We start from the raw sequence: 18,806 nt of genomic DNA, 5'->3' as shown, positions 1-18,806 counted from the left end.
CGTCGACACCTGCAACCCCAGAATCAAACTGTCAGTGAGGAACCCCCACCCTGACCCCATTCCTTTCAAAGCAGCCAGCTCAGCGACCCCCAGCTTTTCTTCGTTATGTGGTGGTGGCAGTCATGTCTCGGGCTCAGGTGGGCACCGTAGCTCAAGCCTGTAATCCCGGCTACTCAGGAAGCTGAGCTCTGAAAATGCAAGTTCAAAGCCAGCCCAGGAGGCAAGTCCATGAAACTTAGCTCCGATGAACCAGTCAAAAGGCAGAAATGGAGCTGTGGTTCAAGTGGTAGAGCACCAACCTTGCACTAAAAAAAAAAAAAACAACAACAATGGGGCGGTAGAGGGGGCATGGAAGTGTAGCCTAGTGGTAGAGTGCTTGCCTAGCATGCATGAAGACCTGGGTTCGATTCCTTGGCACCCCATAATAGAAAAAAGCCAGAAGTGGTGCTGAGGCTCAAGTGGTAGAGCTCTAGTCTTGAGAAAGCCCAAGGACAGTGCTCAGGCCCTGAGTTCAAGCCTAGGACTGGAGGGAAAAAAAAAGTCTCACAGACATTTTAGTGCCCGGGCTGGTTTTGAACCGTGATCCTCAGATCGCTGCCTCCTGAGTAGCTAGGATGACAGCCTCCGCGCCCAGCTATTTGTTTGTTTGTCTTTTGATGGGAGACACGGGGTCTTCCTGTGTTGCCAAGGCTAGTCTTGAACTCTTGGACTCCGGAGCCACTGGGATTACAGGTTTGCCACACTGCACCCAGCCATTATCCCATGAGAAAGGCGCTGAAAGGAGGCTGGAGGAGCCTGCAGCCCCTCAGGGACTCAGTGGCCGCCTGTCCCTATGCTTGCTCCACAGCTCTGTCCTTTGTCAGGCCAGGCGTTCTCACCTTGCCAGGGCCCCAGTTGTGTGTTCTGCAGCATGCATCGTTCTGCGCCTCTCCTGTGGCTTGCACAAGACGCGTGAGCATGGCCTGCAGAGGGCAGATGGCACCCCCACCCCCGCCATGCATGCATGCCATGTAGCACCAATGCCCAGACCTGCAGCCCTTCCACGCGGGAGTGTGCGACCTGCGTCTGCCAGCAGGGGGCGGTGTGCGCCCGGGTCTGGGCAGAACAGTCACCCAGGCCCCAGGCCTGCTGCAGAGATAGCAGAGACGGTGGCTGTGTGTGTGTGTGTGTGTGTGTGTGTGTGTGTGTGTGTGTGTGTGTGTGTGTGTGTGTGTGTGTGAGTCAGGAAACCAAACACAAGGGCTGAAATGCAGTTGAACATACCAACATATTTAAAATACATATCCACATATATGAATATATATTCATCTACAGGTACATGAAACAGGACAGACAGAATAATGCACTTAGGGTGATGAGACAGACAGACAGACAGACAGACAGACAGGCAGAGAGTGTACGAGCAAGGAAGGAACAGACAGATCAGAAGGAGAGTTTTGGCCGGGTGTGGTGGCTCACGATCCCAGCTACTCAGGAGACTGAGATGTAAGGATCACAGTTCAAAGCCAGCCTGGAGAAGGAAAAGTTCCTGAGACGCTTGATTGCCAGGGAACCACCCGCAAACTGGAAGTGGAGCAGTGGCTCCTAGCCTTGAGCTGAAGAGGTGAGGCACGGTGCCCAGGACATGAGTTCAAGACCCATGACTGGCCAAAAAAAAAAAAAAATGTAGGCCAGGAGTGTGGCCTACGGATAGAGTGCTTGCCTAGCGAGCAGGAAGAGCCAGGTTTGAGTCCTTGGTACTCTAGACATAGAAAAAGCCAGAAATGGTGCTGTGGCTCAGGTGGTCAAGCTCTGGAGAAAGTCCAAGGACAGTGCTCAGGCCCTGAGTTCAAGCCCCAGAACTGGCAAAAAAAAAAAAAAAAAAGTGAACTATACAACTTGTGGGTGGGAAGACGAGGGGAAAACTGGGAGAGAGCGAGGGAAGGGGGGAGACTGTCCAAAAATAACCCCCCTCTTTACCCGACACATTTATTTATTTATTTATTTACTTACTTACTTATGCCAGTCCCGGGTCTTGAACCCTGGGCCTGGGCATTGTCCCTGAGCTTCTTTTACTCAAGTCTGGTGCTCTACCACTTGAACCACAGCACCATTCTGGCATTTTCTGTGCCTGTGGCACCAAGGAATCGAACCCAGGGCTTCATGTGCTCTACCACTAGGGCCACACTCCCGGCCCCAAGCCCATCAGACCATCACCTCTGTAACAATAAAAACTTGAAGGGAAGCTTGAAAGAGCGGGGATTTACAGGCGTTTTATTTGGGTTTATTTTGTGCCCTTCCTGGGACTTGAACTCGGGGCCTGGAGCTTTACCACTTGAGCCACGGCTTCCTACTGGAGTTTTTTGGTGGTTCTTTCCTGCCCGGGCTGGCTTTGAACCTCGGTCCTCAGATCTCAGCTTCCTGAGTAGTTGGGGTGACAGGAGGGAGCCCCCTGCACCTAGCTCTTTGGGGTGCCTGGGTGCTTCTTCCCAGAAACACCCCCCTATCACCCCCAAACCACACGAGCCTGACACCGCTGAGTCCAGTGGAAATCTTTGCAGCATTAGCTGACTGAACCAGGCCAAGTAGAAACAGGAAGTCCCGCCCCTGAAGGGAAAGACTTGGAGTCCAGGGAGAAGCTTCCGGCAAGCCAGGCCTTCTGGGGGAGTGAGACTCCAGGGCTTCTGGAAGGTTCCTGAGCCCGCCTCCTGACCGGCTGCCTTCCACTCCCCAGGAGCAAGAACTTCTTGTTTATTTGGTTACTGTTGTTCCAGGACTGAGATTTGAATTCAGGGTCTCTGGCTCTCACTTGGCTTTTGTTTTTGGTTCAAGGTTGGCGCTTTCCTACTTGAGCCACGCCTCCACGTCTGCTTTTGGATAGTGATTCCTTGGAGACAAGAGATCTAAAGATCACGGTTCAAAGCCCGCCTAGGTAGGAAAGTCCATGAGACTCTTCACGCCAGGGAAACACCAAAAAGCTGGCTGTGGCGCCGTGGCTCAAGTGGTAGAGCGCCAGCTTGGAACAAAAAGAGTCCAGGGACAGACAGTGCCCAGGTCCTAAGGTCAAGCCAGCCAGGGTGGGATCGGGGTGAGCTTCTGGTGGAGGGAAGCCCCAGGACGGAGGAAATAAACAAAGGGTGTGTCACCCCAGCACTGAGGGTGCCTCTGGAGGAAACAGCCCCCTCAGACTTTCCGTCACGAAGTGAACCCGAAACTTTGAGGTGGGGGGGCGGGCACGGGGAGGGGGGGTAGGGGAAGTGGAGACAGGGGAAGAAATTGGGCAGCACAGCACCCCAGCTCATCACCCCATTCGGCTCTCTGCTTCTGCTCTGCCAGGTTTTCTGGGGGTACCCCAAGAGGATCGCCCCCCCCAAAAAAATAATCTGGACAACTCTTCCAAGAATCCAGCTTGCGAACCTTGACCCTCCCGGCTGTCTCTTCTCTCGATTCTCTCTCTTTCCCTCCCCTCTTGGCAGAACCCCTGTTTCGTCCCCCAGCTCCCCAAATCCCCACCCCACCCCCAGATCTCTCTCCTCTTTGGATGATTCAGGCCATCAGCGCGAGATGCAGGGGGCTCGGGGTCTGAGCTGGCTGCTTCCTCTACTGCTCGGGGCCTTGCCAGGTAAGATGAGGCTGGACTCCAGCTCCAGGCCTCCCTCCCCTGTCCTCCTGCGCCCTTTCTGATCCCTTACACCCCTGAACCTTCTCTCCAGGGATCCCCCATGGCGCCCCCCAGATCCCTTCCATCCTAAGAGCTTTCCCTTTCCTTCCTTTCTTCTTCTTCTTCTTCCCCCTTGCCAGTCCTGGGACTCGAACTCAGGACGCTGGGCGCTGTTCCTGAGCCTCTCTGTACTCAAGCCTGGCGCTCAACCACTTGAGCCACGGCACCACTTCTGCCTTTTTCTGTGTATGGGACACCAAGGACTCGAACCCGGAGGCTTTGTGCATGCTAGGCAGGGCCTCTCCTCCTCGACTCCTGGCTCATGGCCTCATCCCCTCTTTTCTTCCCCCAGTGGGGGCCTCAGGCCAAGGGGACGGGGTCCCCGAAGTGTGGGCCCAGGTGGGAGCTGCTACCCGCCTCCCCTGCAGTCTTGCATGGCCCCTCCCGGATGCCAGCCTTCTGGGGCGCGTAGGTCTCACCTGGAAGTACCAACCGGACAGGTATGCACCCCCAAAACCATCTCTTCCCTCACCCCCCATCCCTGCCAGCCCTCCACAGCCGGGGACCCCATCTCCACCTCCTGATCAGCCAGGATTACAGGGGTGCATCTCACCACTCCAATTCTCTCTCTCTCTCTGGACCAGCACCCCAACGCCCCCCACTCCTGGGGGCTCCTCCGCTTCCCGCAGCTACATGGTGCTGAGTGTGTCTCCAGAAGGCCTGCACTTGGGGAGACCGCCGCTGAGAGCCCGGGTGCGGCTGGCGGAGCGGGGTGTCCAGCGTGGGGACTTCTCTCTGTGGCTGCATCCAGCCCTGCGCTCCGACGCCGGCCACTACCGGGCCACCGTGCAGCTGGGCGACAAAACCCTTTCCTGCCACCTGCGCCTGCGCCTGGGTCAGGCCTCGAGTAGGTGGGGAGAGGAGGAGATGAGAGAGGGGGTCTCGAACCCCCATCGGGGCGGGTGGAGGGCCCAGCGCGTGACTCGACCTCCTGAAAGGGGGAAAGGGGGCTGACAGGCCAGAGAAGCCTGGGGGAGGCGGGGGGCGCCCCCCAGAACCCCCCTTTTTCCTACCCACAGCCTGGGGACAGGACCGAGGGGTGATTCATTTCAAACCTTCACTCTGTGTGTCAGGAGTGAGTTTAGTCCCTGGCAAGGTGTGTGGAAAGAGAACGGTTGGTCAAGCCAAGGAAACCGGGCCTTTAAAAAAGACTTCATCATTATTATTATTATTATTGTTGTTGTTATTATTATTATTATTATTATTATTATTATTATTATTATGTGCCAGTCATCGGGCTTGAATTCGAGGCCTGGGCACTGACCCTGAGTTTCTTTTGGCTCCAGACTGGCGCTTTACTACTTGAGCCACAGCTCCATTTCGGACTTTTCTGTTGGTTCTTTGGACATAAGAGTTTCATGGAAGCCGGGCACGGTGGCTCCCGTCTGTCATCCCGGCTACTCAGGAAGATCTGAGGATCACGGTTCAAAGCCAGCCTGGGCGCTGAAGTCCGGGATACTCTTATCTCCAATTAACCACTAGAAAATGAGAAGAGGCGCTGTGGCTCAAGTGGTAGGACGGGAACCTTGAGCGGAAGAGCTCAGGGACAGCGCCCAGGCCCTGAGTTCGAGTCTCATGGAAGTTCTTGCCTGAGTTACTTTTTTTTTTGTTTCTTGTTTTGGGGAGGGGGGAGGAGATTGACCAGCTTCTGCCTAGAGTGGGCAAATCTAAACAGCATGATTCTAGAACCTTCTAGAACCCATTTCCAGAACCTTCTGGAACCCCTTTCCAGAACCTTCTAGAAGCCCTTTCCAGACCCTTGAAGCCCTTTAGAAGCCCTTTCCAGACCCTTCTAGAAGCCCTTTCTAGAACCTTCTAGAAGCCCTTTAGAAGCTCTTTCCAGACCCTTCTAGAAGCCCTTTCCAGACCCTTCTAGAAGCCCTTTAGAAGCCCTTTGTAGAACCTTCTAGAAGCCCTTTAGAAGCCCTTTCCAGACCCTTCTAGAAGCCCTTTAGAAGCCCTTTCCAGAACCTTCTAGAAGCCCTTTCCAGACCCTTCTAGAAGCCCTTTGTAGAACCTTCTAGAAGCCCTTTAGAAGCTCTTTCCAGACCCTTCTAGAAGCCCTTTAGAAGCCCTTTCCAGACCCTTCTAGAAGCCCTTTAGAAGCCCTTTCCAGACCCTTCTAGAAGCCCTTTAGAAGCCCTTTGTAGCACCTTCTAGAAGCCCTTTAGAAGCCCTTTCCAGACCCTTCTAGAAGCCCTTTAGAAGCCCTTTCCAGAACCTTCTAGAAGCCCTTTCCAGACCCTTCTAGAAGCCCTTTGTAGAACCTTCTAGAAGCCCTTTAGAAGCTCTTTCCAGACCCTTCTAGAAGCCCTTTAGAAGCCCTTTCCAGACCCTTCTAGAAGCCCTTTAGAAGCCCTTTCCAGAACCTTCTAGAAGCCCTTTAGAAGCCCTTTCCAGAACCTTCTAGAAGCCCTTTAGAAGCCCTTTCCAGAACCTTCTAGAAGCCCTTTAGAAGCCCTTTCCAGACCCTTCTAGAAGCCCTTTCCAGACCCTTCTAGAAGCCCTTTGGAAGCTCTTTCCAGAACCTTCTAGAAGCCCTTTAGAAGCCCTTTCCAGAACCTTCTAGAAGCCCTTTAGAAGCCCTTTCCAGAACCTTCTAGAAGCCCTTTAGAAGCCCTTTCCAGACCCTTCTAGAAGCTCTTTCCAGACCCTTCTAGAAGCCCTTTGGAAGCTCTTTCCAGAACCTTCTAGAAGCCCTTTCCAGACCCTTCTAGTCTGGCGGCCTTGCAGTTGGATGGGACTGATGGAGCCTCTTCCCTTGTCCCCGAACAGTGGCCGTCAGCCCCCCCGGGCCCCTCTGGACCTCCGACCGTGTCGTGTTGAAGTGCTGCTTCGAGCGCCCCGAGCTCCCGGCCTCCGTGCGGTGGTTTCGAGGCCAGGGCCTCGGCCGGGTCCCCGTGCGGGAATCCCTGCATCAGCACATGGCAGAGAGCTTCCTCTTCCTCTCCCACGTGAGCCCCGCGGACTCGGGCCCGTGGGGCTGCGTGCTCGCCTACACGGACGGCTTCAGTGTGAGCTGCACGCACAACCTCACGGTGCTGGGTGAGTCCTCCGGCCGGGCCAGGCCCATCCAGCCACCGTCTCCTCCACGATTGTTTATTCGCATCTTGATTTCTTTTGTACTGGTCGTAGGACTCGAACTCAGGGCCTGGGCGCTGTCCCTGAGCTTTTAAAACTCAAAGCCGGTGCTCCACCACTTGAGCCATGGCACCACTTCCAGCCTTTCTACGTATGTGCTACTGAGGAATTGAACCTGCGTCCTCATGCATGCTCTACCACCAGGCCGCGCTCCCGGCCCTTCTCGTGTTTTGTTTTGTGGGCTGGTTTATGGAAGATGAAAATTCTCTCTTCGCCAGGCACGGGGGCTCCCGCCTGTCACCCCAGCTCCTCAGGAGGGTGAGACCTGAGGATCCATGGTTCAAAGCCAGCCGGGGCAGGAAAGTCTGGGAGACTCTGATCTGCAATGAAGCCACAAAAGACTGGATATTGGGCTGTGGCTCAAGTGGTCGGATGCTAATCTTGAGTGAAAAAGCTCAGGGACAGTGTTCAGACCCTGAGTTCAGGCCAGGGACCCACGCACACGCACACGCACACACACTTAGAGGCTCCCATGGACTTTCTGCCTGGCTGAACCTGGGATGCCAGGCAAAAGGGTGCCGTGCCCGGCTCAGTTGATCTTGAACTTCTGCCTCTTCTCTCCAGGCCTGGAGCCGCCGGCTCCCCTCACCGTGTACACAGCTGCAGGTTCCAGGGCAGAGCTACCCTGCCGTCTGTCCCCCGGCTTGGGGAACCCCTCTTCCCTCGTTGCTAAGTGGGTCCCTCCCGGGAGAGGTCCAGATGTGCAAGTGGCTGGAAAAGATGGTGACTTCACCCTTCGACTGGAAGCCGTCAGCTTGGCACAGGCTGGGAATTACACGTGCCTCGTGCCCTGGCAGGGTCGATCTCTCCAGGCCACCATCACTTTGGCAGTCATTACAGGTTAGCCAGGGGCGGTGGAGGCTGGGGAGAGGGGGGTGGACGCTGCTTTATAAGAGGGGTGCCGGTGACTGTCACCCCAGCTTCTCAGGAGGCTGAGGTCGGAGGATCGGACTTGGAGGCCGGTCCCTGCGGGAGACTTTTCTCTCCGATGAACCACCAGAAAAGGGGACGGTGGGGTTGTGGCTCAAAGGGCATAGAATGCCAGCCTAGAGCGGAAGAGCTCAGGGACAGCTTCTAGAGCCTGAGTTCAAGTCCCCCAAGGGACAAAAACAATACAAAGAAATAACAAACCGTTCCTAGCTCAGGAAGCCAAGGAGGGCAGCCTGTCTGCTCAGAGACTACAGGCCCTGGGGTACAGCCCTGGCTTCTCCTCCCCACCCCCAGTCCCCCCCAAAAAGAAACTGAAACTGAAAATCTCCCTTGAGTCACCAAATAAATGTTCCACTGCGTTCAAAGGGGCTTCCCTGCCCTGAGTTCCGGAAGAGGCGGGTCTGAGCTTAGACGGAGGGGTTCCAAGCATTTGAACAGGCCAAGTCTGGTGACTCAATCCTGTCATGCCAGCCCATCAGGAGCCAAAGCCAGCCAACCCCAGGGCAGCCAAGTCAGGAGACTCTAAAAAAAAAAAAGCTAGAATGGAGACACTGGCTCACATGGTACGGTGCCAACCTGAAGCCACGCTCAGGGCTGAGTTCAAGCTGTGTGTCAATGGTTCAGAGGGGCCAGGAGTGTGGCCTAATGGTAGAGAGCTCGCCTAGCAGGCATTGAAGCCCTGGGTTCGATTCCTCTGTACCACAGACGCAGAAAAAGCCGCAAGGGGTGCTGTGGCTCAAGTGGTAGAGCGCCAGCCATGAGTGAAAAAAAGCCAAGGGACAGTGCTCAGGCCCTGAGTTCGAGCCCCACGGCTGGCTTATTTACAAAGAAAACAGGGAGAGTAGGAGAAGACTCGGAGCTGAACCCGTAATAGGCGATAAGTAACAGGGTTCAGACCCTTCCCTCCGATTTTTTTTTTTCTCTCTTTTTCCTCTTTTGTCAGTTGTGGGGCTTGAACTCAGGGCCTGGGCGCTGTCCCTGAGCTCTTCAGCTCTACCGCGTTGGTTTTCTTCAGCACCGCGTCTGGTTTTCTGGTGGTTTGTTGGAGATGAGAGTCTCACGGACTTTCCTGCTTGGGTTGGCTTTGAACCACCCGATCCTCCGATCTCAGTCTCCTGCGTGGCTCACGCCCGTCTTTCTTTTTTTTCAGTGACTCTCCAATCCTCTGGGCCTGGCGGCTCGCCGGCGAGACTGCGGTGTGAGGTCACCCCAGCATCTGGACGGGAAAAGTTCCTGTGGCAACTCCTGGCCCCCGGATCCCAGAGGACGACGGCCCCAGGACCTTGGCTGGAGGGGCGGGAGATTGGGCTCCCTTCCCAGTCCTGGCAGTGCCAGCTGTACCAGGAGGAGAGGCTTCTCGGAGCAGCAGTATACCTGCAGGAGTCCAGGCAAGGTGAGAAGCCCCCAAATACAGCACCTCTCTTCCCAACTGTGACCCCAATGCAATCCCCCCCCCCACTTCCCCCAGTGCCTTCCAGTGGGGCATCTGTGATCTTCTAGGTACGGAGTATTTGTGTGTGTGTGTGCACCAGTTCTGGGCCTTAGCTTTCCCCCCCCTCAAGGCTGGTCCTCTACTGCTTGAACCATGCCTCCACGTCCAGGTTTTTGATGGCTCCTTGGAAACACAGGTCTCCGATGTTTCTGATTGGGCCACGGCCCTACTTCTGGTTTTCTGCTGCTTCCTTGGAGAGCTGGGATGACAGGCTCAGCCACTGGCCCCTCGCTGAGCCCGTGCTTTCTCCACAGGGGCCCGGCATTCCGGGAAAGCTCCGGGACCCCTTAGAGGGAGCCATGTGGCTCTCCTTCTCACCCTGGGCGCTCTCTCCTTGCTTCTCGTGGTGGCCGGAGCGTGTGGGTTTCACCGCTGGAAAGGGCAGGTGAGTTACGGCCTGAATGTCTCGTCTGCCCTCAGAGTGCTGTGTGGGCTGGGAATCGAACTCATGGCCTAGGCGCTGTCCCTGAGCTTCTTTTGCCCAAGGCCAGCGCTCTACCACTTGAACCCCAGCACCACTTCCTGCTTTGTGTCTGGGACACTAAGGAATCGAACCCAGGGCTTCAGGCTTGCTAGGCGAGCACGGAAGCACTAGGCCACTTGTTTTCTTTCCACGCTTCCCTCTTCTTCTCTCCACCACCATCGTCTCTCTCCCCACAGTGGCTCCAAAGAAGGTTTTCTGCTTTAGAGCTGGAGACTCGCCCTCCTGAGGCCCCCAGCAAGATGGAGGAGCCAGAGATGGAGCCAGAGCTAGAGTCACCAGGAGAGCTGGGGTCCGAGTGGCTCTGAGGTGCTCGGACCCAGCCCCCCCCCCCAATCTCCCCAGATCGGTGCCAATAAACTCAGCAGCAGTAGCGGCAGCGCTACTAGGACTTGAACTCAGGGCCTGGACACTGTCCCCCCCCTTTTATTATTATTTTTTTTGCTTAAGGCAGGCGCTCTACCACCTGACCCACAGCTCCATTCATAGCTTTTTTTTTTTCCCCAAGCGTCTCAGGGACTTTTCTATCCAGGCTGGCTTTGAACCTCAATCCTCAGAACTCTCAGCCCCACTCCCTGGCTTGGAACCCTTTCCTTGTCTGGACTGTGACCCCCCCACCCCCCGTCACCCCGCCAAGCAGGAGACAGGTTAAAAACAGAAGCGCGACCATTTCTTTATTAAATTATACAAAAAGGGGAGGGGAGGGGGGGCAGCGCTGGGGCTCTGCCCCGGCCCCACCCCGTCTAGGAGAATTGTGGGGGGGCTGGGGATGCAAGGGGGAGACCCGGCGGGGGGGGGAGAGGTGGAGGGGGAGGATGAGAAGGGGAGGTTGGTGACCCCAGAACCATGACATGGGATGGGTAAGCGGGAGAGGGGTGACTCAGAGGAGGAGCAGGAGGAGGAGGAGGAGGGCGGGGTGGGGGTGGGTTGAACAATGGCAAAAGTATGGAGGGGACGTTGGCTGGCTGGTGAGGCCGGAGAAGGGAGGCCCCAAAAGAGAGGCCTGGAAACAGACCCCCCCCCCATACGCACACACTCAGCAGGGGAGCCAGAAGGAGGGGAGGGAGGGCTAGACTCGCGTGTCCCCCCCCCACATCCAGACCCCAACACGGTGTGTGCGAGCAGGGGGAGCCTTCACCCCCCACCCCACTGGCAGGGGCGGGGGGCTCATGCCGACGCCCCGTTTTCTGTCTTCTGCCTCTTGGGATCCGCTTCCTCCTGTAGAGAAGGAAAAGGAAGAGTTGGGGACCCCCTCCCTTTACCTAATAGGACTGGGCCTCCCCCCCACACCCAGGCCACCCGGTTCTGGGTTCAAGGCCAGGGGACGGGATCATCTGACAGCCCAAACCTCCTGGTCGGCCGCTCTCTTCAGCGCGGGTCCTTCCTCGTCCTCGTCGTCGTCTTCCTCATCTGAGGAGCAGAAACGGGTCACTGGGGAAGGGCGGGGGGGACCCTGAACCCACCCGACACTGCTCCCCAGCCGGCTACCTTCCTCCTCATCCTCTTCCTCTCCATCTTCCGCTGTTTCCTCCTCCTCTTCCTCCGCGCCGTTCTCTTCCTCCTGGGGGTAAACCGGGCAGGTTGGGGTGTGCGTGTGTGTGTGTGTCACGTCAGGGTGTGTGTGTGTGTGCGCCTGTCACCGCAGCCGTTCTAGAGGCTGACACAGGTGGACCGCTGGACACAGCCATCCATGACACGCCTTTATTTCCAACTGCCTGGCAAAAAGCCGGAAGTGGGGGTGTGGCCCAAGGGGTAGAGCGCCAGCCCCGAGAGGGGGAAAAAAAAAGTGAAGGGGGGAGTGTCAGGCTCTGAGTTCGAATCCTCCTACCAGCACAAGGAAGGGGCTCTGAGAGGAGCATCACGGGAAAGGACGGTGGCAGACGCCTGCGTGGTCTTCTCCCACCCAACCCCTCCGAACCTCCACTACTTGTTTCTTTCGCTCCTTCCGGCCTGCCTTCTCCTCCACCTTATCCTTCTTCTCCTTCAGGTCCTGTGAGGGACAAAGAGGCCACCGCTTAGCGACAGAAACACACACACACACACACACACCCCTCCTCTTCTGAGACAGAGGGAAACTGAGGAAGCAGAGGGGAGCCACCGTACCCCAAGTTCTCCACGCCTGCCCTGTCCCACTTTGAGTCTACCTCACGGTCCTTGTCCTGAGTTCTCTGTCCTGGCTCCTCTCTCAGCTGGCTCTGGGCTCCCTGGGCCTTGGTTTCCCTAAGTCTGGATCTAATTCTCCAGGGACATGGAGAGAACCCCAGAACACTTCCCAGGACAAACCCTGGCTCCCCACAAACGGTACCCACTCCCCCACCTCCATTTCCTGGGCACAGGAAACCATGATGGCATAAGTGGAAGGAATTCTGGATAAAGCAGGATCAGAGACACCTGAAATCTTAGCAATTCGGGAGGGCTGAGATCCGGGTGGGGGGTTCAAAGCCAGTGTATGGGGAGAGGGTGGAGACAAATCCACAAGACTCCATTTTCTACTGAATCAGCAAAATGCTGAGCTGGTGGCGTGGCTCAAGCAGGAGAGCACCGACCCGAAGATGGTGATTCAAAGCCAACCCAGGCACTAAAGAACTTGATGGTCTTATCTCCAATGAACCACCAGAAAATGGAATTGGCTCTGTGGCTCAAAGGCTAGCCTGGAGTTGAAGAGCTCTGCGACAACACCCGGGCCCAGAGTTCAAGTCCCACACCACCAACAAAAAAAAGATAGGAAATCCTCATCTCAGCTGGGCATGTTGGCATCTCAGCTACTGAGAAGGCTCAGATCTAAGAACTGAGATCCAAAGCCTGGCAAGTCCGTGAGTCTCTGATCTCTAGTGAACCAGCAAAAAGCGGGAGTGGAGGCATGGTTCAAGTGGTAAAGCACCAGCCTGGAATGGAGAATGCTAAGGGAACAACAGTGTGCCTTGATGAAGCCCTAACCCCAGGATAAAAGGACACCCTGCCTTGATCTGGTAGAGAGGGACAGATGGGATTCCTCTCCTCTCTCACCCAACCGGGGGCCTGCATCCCCTGTGGATGGGATCTGCCCAGGAGCACGGGGGCTCAAGGAGGGGCTGTCCCTCATCGCAGACCCTCACCCCTCACCCCGCCTCAAGGCCCACAGCTCTACCCCTTGATCCCCAGCTGCAGTGGTGAGCAGGGAATGAGTCTCTCTAAACCTCTGTGCCGGTGGGTTTCGAACGGCCGTCCTTGGATTCAGCGCCACCCTGGCTCCCTCTGGCTGGTTTTCTTCTCTCAAGCCACAAGGCCCATGGGGCACGTGGGGGGCACGGGGGGGGGCTTCCCTTATGGAGGTGTTGGGGAAGGGGGGCCTGAGTGCAGCCAGCTCCACAGCTGTGGCTTCGTTTTTCCATCGGGACTAAGGGAGGGCGGGCGGGAGGGGGTCAAAGACCCAAGTCCAGGGTGCAGCGACAGCTCCTGCCCAGCCTGCTTTCCGGTCACTGTCCTGTGACCCCTGTGTCCCAGAAGGACAGGTGACTGGGTGGCGGCTTTGTGGGAGCAGGGCACCCGGGGCCCTGGGGACCCTGTCCCCCAGTCTGCACTCACCAAGCCACTGCCACCAGCACCCCATACAAAGACACCCACTGCACGTGTCACGGGTCCCCCCATGACCACGCGGCAGCCGCACGCCCCAGCCCACCTCTCCCGGGGGTGGGGGTGCCCCCACTTCTGAAGACCCCCACAAAACCCTGCCTGCCTTCAGGTCCCAAAGCAGCACCCCACAAATCAACAACCCTCTGTGGGATTTAGACGAAGGCTGGAAAGGGAAGGGAGCCACGCGGAGAGGCCTTAGCTTTCCCGGAGGCTGGTCCATAGGTCCGTCCGTCTGTCTCTGTCTCTGTGTCTGTGTGTCTGTGTCTGTCTCTGTGTGTCTGTCTGTCTCTGTGTGTTTGTCTGTCTCTGTCTGTCTGTGTGTCTGTGTCTGTCTGTCTTTGTGTGTCTATCTCTGTCTGTCTCTGTGTGTCTGTCTGTCTCTGTCTTTGTCTGTCTGTCTCTGTGTGTCTGTCTGTCTCTGTCTGTCTGTGTGTCTGTCTCTGTCTGTCTGTCTCTGTGTGTCTGTCTGTCTCTGTGTGTCCATCTGTCTCTGTCTGTCCGTGTGTCTCTGTCTGTCTGTGTGTCTGTCTCTGTGTGTCTGTCTCTGTCTGTCTGTGTGTCTGTCTCTGTCTGTCTCTGTCTCTGTCTGTCTTTGTCTGTGTGTCTGTCTGTCTCTGTGTGTGTCTGTCTCTGTCTTTGTCTGTTTCTGTCTGTCTGTGTGTCTGTCTCTGTCTGTGTGTCTCTGTCTGTGTGTCTGTCTGTCTCTGTGTCCATCAGTCTCTGTCTGTGTGTCCGTCTGTCTCTAGATACGTTTTAGGAATACAAGACCATATGGGAAGTGGGGGGGGGGGATGAGATGGAAAGGACACAGGAGGTAAACAGAGGCCAGATGGGAGGAGGGGGAGGGCACACCCCACACGGCGGACAGGTGAGGTCAGGGCTGGGGGGGGGGGATGACGAGGCTCACGGCCCAGACCCCCCACCCCCGCCCCGGAGGGGCGATCACAGCCGCAGGGGAACCGAGCAGAGTGGACAGCCCGTCCTGAGGGGCGGGGCCAGCGTGACGGACAGGTCCTCCGGGGGGCGGAGACGGGGAGACGGACAGGTGGGAGGGGCGGGGACAGGGGACAGTTCGGAGGGGGCAGGGACAGGGTGAAGGACAGGCGGGAGGGGCGGGGATTGGGTGATTAACGGGTCTGGGAGGCGGGGATAAGGTAATGAACGGGCCTTGGGGGCGGGAATAAGGTAATGAACGGGCATCGGGGGGCGGGGGTAGGGTAATAGCAGAGCCTGAGGGGCGGGGATAGGGTGATGGACGGGTCTGGGAGGGCGGGGACAGGGTGATGGACGGGTCTGGGAGGGCGGGGACAGGGTGATGGACGGGTCTCGGGGGGGGCGGTGATTGGGTGATGGACGGGTCTCAGGGGGCGGGGATTGGGTGATGGACGGGCCTCGGGAGGGCGGGGATTGGGTGATGGATGGGTCTCAGGGGGCGGGGATTGGGTGATGGACGGGCCTCGGGAGGGCGGGGATTGGGTGATGGACGGGTCTCAGGGGGCGGGGATTGGGTGATGGACGGGCCTCGGGAGGGCGGGGACAGGGTGATGGACGGGTCTCGGGGGCGGGGACAGGGTGATGGACGGGTGGCGGGCTGCCCGCTAGAGGGCGTGGGCGCGGCGACGGGCGGCGGGGGCCGGCGGGGGGGCGGCGCGGGGTCGGCGGGGCCCCGGTGCGCGGCCCGTCGGGGGGCGGCGGGGCGGGCTCGGGGGTCTCCGGGATGGCGGCCGGGCTCGTACCTTGGCGCTCAGCTCGGCCGCGGCGGCGTCCACGCTCTTCTCCGACATGATGCCGGGGCTGGCGGGGGGCTGGCGGGGTCCCGGGGTCCCGGGGCCGCGCGGGCGGGCGGGCAGGGCCTGGACGGCGAGCCGGGGCGCGGCGCGGGGCCGCGGCCGTGCGGAGCGCGGGGCGGGGCGGCGGGGCGCGCGGCGGCGGCGGCGGCGATCGGCGTCGGCTCCGCCACCCCCGAGCCCGCAGAGCTGCCGCCGACCAGCCGCTGCCGCCCCCGGGCAGCCAACCCGCTTATAAGGCCGAGCGCTGCCCGACGGGAGGGGCCTGCGCAGGGGTGGGGCCGGCGCAGGGGTGCGGCGGGGCGGGCGGGGCGGGGCTCCGCGGGCGGGGGAGCGGGGAGGAGCGGGGGGGGGGGGGGGCTCAGGATCTCCCCGACCCCCCCATACACACAGAAAGGATAATCGTAGCCGAGATCTCCGCCGAGGCGCGGGGGGGGGGGGGAACGGGAGGGAGGACGGGGAGGGAGGGCGGGCGGGAGGGCTGGGGCGTGGAGAGCGCGGCAGATGGAGGGGCAGGGCAGGTATCGGCGAAGTCAGAAGAAAGAGGGGGCTGCGAGCCGCCGCCCTCCCCACTCCTCCCGCCCTCCCCCTCCCCGCCCCCTCCACATTGTCTGGGTGGCCTTGAGGAGCCTAAGGAAGGATGGGAGAGGACAGAGCCGCGGCCGCCTCCCCCCACTCCGTGCCCTGCCCGGGTTCCTCCTCCTCCTCCTCCTCCTCCCCCCGGGAACCCCGCGGCCGCCGGGGAGATTGACGTTGACCTCTGGTCCCTTCGGGTTCTCCCCGCACACCTCGGCCTCTGCCTCTGTCCGGCTGCCCCTCTGCCCGCTCTGCCTGGCTCTGTCCGTCTGTCTGTCTGTCTGCTCCGCTCTGCTCCTCCTCGTCTCCCTGGCTCGCCTGTTTTCTCTCCGCGGTCATCTTCCTCCTCTTTCTAGACTCTGATGAAGTTAGGCCACGCACACGAGAGCGTGCACACACACGGGCGTGCACACGAGAGCCTGCACACCCATGAGTGCATACACACCCACACGGGCGTGCACACGAGAGCCTGCACACCCATGAGTGCATACACACCCACACGGGCGTGCACACACACGAGAGCGTGCACACAGGCACACAAGAGCGTGCACACGAGAGCCTGCACACCCATGAGTGCATACACACCGACACGGGCGCGTGCACACTCGTACGTGCCTGCGCACCCCGGCTCGGGCGCTCTGGGGCGGCTGGGGACAGAGCGGGGACGGACCACGGACCGGCGGGCCGGGGTTCGAGGCCGCGGACGGGGCGGGCCGAGGGCGGGGTCCAGGCCGGCCGCCCCCCCCTCCGCGCCCTCTCCCCCGGGTCGGCTGCCGACTCGACTCAGGCTGCCCGCCCTCCCCCCTCCCCCCTTCCCCCTCCCGGACTTCTTTAATCTCCTTCCCCCCCCCACCCCACTCCCGTCGGGCTCCCCCGCCCCTCCACCCCTCGCCTCCGCCCCGCCCCGCCCCGCTCCGCCCCGCCCCGCCCCGCCCGCCGTCTGGGACGCCCCGCGGGGCTCTCACCCACCCCGTTGCCCCGGTAACCGCCCCCCCATCCGGGCACCTCCGCGCCCATCCTGCATGTCCAATCACCGCCCTCCGCCCGCCTCCCGCCCACTTTCCGCGGCCGACCAATAGGAACGCTGTTGCCAGGTGGATGCTCATTTGAATCGGCCAATCAGGGCGCGCCGTGCCCTGCCCGGCCTTGTATGGGGATGTGAGGGGGCCGCTGCCCCCACCATCGCCCCCCCTCCGTCCTCCCTCCCGCTCCGCCCCCCTCCTCCCCGTCCTCCTCCGGAAGGGCCCCGGCCGGGACCCCCGGGGCGGGCTGAGCCGGGGTGGGGAGGGCGGAGGCCATGGGATGGGCGCCCTGGGGGAGGGAGGGAGGGGGGCAGGGGGAAGGGGGGAGGGAGGGGGGAAGGGGAAGGGGGGGAGGGAGGTGGAAAATTCCAGGGCGCTGGGGAGGCGGAGAATGGGGAGCCCTTGCTCCCCCCCCACCCCTGGGAATGGGGGGATCCTGGGGTCCTTGGGGAGGACAGGCCTCCCTCCAGAGGGGAGGACGGGGAAGGAGCTGGGGAGGGGGGCGACCCTAGCCCTCCTCCACGGGGGTCCCTGGAGTTCTCCCCCCCTTGGGGGACCCCGGGGTCCTTGGGGAGGACAGGCCTCCCTCCAGAGGGGAGGACGGGGAAGGAGCTGGGGAGGGGGCGACGCCAGCCCCCCCATGTGGGCAGGGTGGACCTGGGATGCGCTCTGCACATCCCTGAAGTGGGCCAGCAGAGGGAGGGAGCCAGGCCCGGGCCTCCTAGAAAACCACCGGGCTGGGAAAGAGCGCAGGGCTCGCTCACTCTTTCCATATTCCTCCCTTCCCTCCCTCTCTCTCTCTTGCTCCCTCTCACTGAGCCACCATGTCAGGGGTTCTGCTGCTTCGGGGGCTGTCAGAGGCCCCTGGCCTCTTCCGCCCAGGCTGGCTTCAAACTCGGGTCCTCCGAACTCAGCCTCCTGAGCAGCTGGCCTGGATCTTTTCATCAGCTGGTTCTGAGGGTTCCTGACGGGCAGGTCTGTGAGATCTGTACTTCCAGGGAGCCCCCCCCCCCAAAGAAAAGCCGGGAGGTGAGGTGTGGATGGTGCAAGGAGTAAAGCACCAGCCTGGAGGGAAAAAGCCAGCTGGGCGCGGTGGCTCCGCCTGTCAACCCGGCTGCTCCGGAGGCTGAGCTGTGAGGATCCGGATTCAGAGTCAGCCAGGGCACCAAAAGGACCTGGGACTCTGCCCTTGACCTCTAGAGAAACAGGAGGTGGGGCTTGGCTCAAGGGTAGGGTGAGAGCCTTGAGCTGAAGAGCTCAGGGACAGCGTCCAGGCCCGGAGTTCAAGACCCATGACCCCCCCCCCACACACACACCAATTCCAAGACTGTACAGAGGCCCCAGAGCTCAAGCCCCAAGTTTAAGAAAAGGGCAGAAGGGCAGCCCAGGGGGCTGGGAGTTTGGCCTAGTGGTTAAAGTGCTTGCCTAGCATGCATGAAGACCCGGGTTCGATTCCTCGGTACCACATACATAGAAAAAAACCAGAAGTGGTGCTGAGGCTCAAGTGGTAGAGCTCTAACCTTGAGAAAGTCCAAGGACAGTGCTCAGGCCCTGAGCTCAAGCCCAGGACTAGCAAAAAAAAATAAAAAAAGAAGGAAAGCTCCTGGTAAATAAAATACAATCTGCTAAAATATGGATTTGATAACTTACATTCCGGATTCGTAGACTGTGTGTGTGTGTGTGTGTGTGTGTGTGTGTGTGTGTGTGTGTTGGTCAGTTGAGGGCTTGAACTCAGGGCTTGAATCTTATCCCTGAGGTTTTTTTTTTCTTTTGTTCATGACTCGTCCTCCACCACTCCAGCCCTAGTTCCACTTGAAAGGATTAGTGTTTATTTATTTATTTAGGTCAGTCATGAGGCTTGAACTCTGGGGAAGGCTCTGTCCCTGAGCTCTTCAACTCAAGGCTGGCGCTCTTATCACTTGAGCCACAGCACCACTTCTGGTTCTCTGGTGGTTCATTGGAGATCAGAGTCTCATGAACTTTTGTGCCTGGGTGGGCTTTGAACCTCAATCCTCAGATCTCAGCCTCCCGAATAGCTGGGAATGACAGGTGAGAGCCAACGACA

At 59.3% G+C, this 18,806-nt stretch overlaps 2 protein-coding genes across 2 annotated transcripts; one reads left to right on the top strand and one right to left on the bottom strand.

Annotated features, from left to right (window-relative positions):
• The first annotated feature begins 3,340 nt into the window (after positions 1-3,340).
• Positions 3,341-10,082, top strand: Lag3 (lymphocyte activating 3). Its single transcript, XM_090325107.1, has 8 exons — positions 3,341-3,601; positions 3,993-4,140; positions 4,285-4,547; positions 6,476-6,745; positions 7,406-7,681; positions 8,922-9,164; positions 9,518-9,648; positions 9,924-10,082. The coding sequence occupies exons 1-8, from the start codon at positions 3,544-3,546 to the stop codon at positions 10,050-10,052; spliced, it is 1,518 nt and encodes a 505-aa protein (XP_090181233.1). The 5' UTR covers positions 3,341-3,543; the 3' UTR covers positions 10,053-10,082.
• A 310-nt stretch (positions 10,083-10,392) lies between these two features.
• Positions 10,393-16,736, bottom strand: Ptms (parathymosin). The gene is made up of 6 exons (XM_090325183.1): positions 16,685-16,736; positions 15,093-15,511; positions 11,663-11,734; positions 11,233-11,305; positions 11,093-11,154; positions 10,393-10,962 (listed from the first exon to the last, which is right to left on the bottom strand). Exons 1-6 carry the CDS (start codon positions 16,734-16,736, stop codon positions 10,912-10,914), a joined length of 729 nt encoding a protein of 242 aa, XP_090181309.1. The 3' UTR covers positions 10,393-10,911.
• Between the last annotated feature and the right edge of the window lie 2,070 nt (positions 16,737-18,806).

The sequence above is a fragment of the Megascapheus bottae genome, chromosome 37 (assembly GCF_031878675.1).
Source record: "Megascapheus bottae isolate mThoBot1 chromosome 37, mThoBot2.hap1, whole genome shotgun sequence".
Lineage (NCBI taxonomy): Eukaryota > Metazoa > Chordata > Mammalia > Rodentia > Geomyidae > Megascapheus > Megascapheus bottae.
This window is presented reverse-complemented; position numbering and strand designations above follow the sequence as displayed.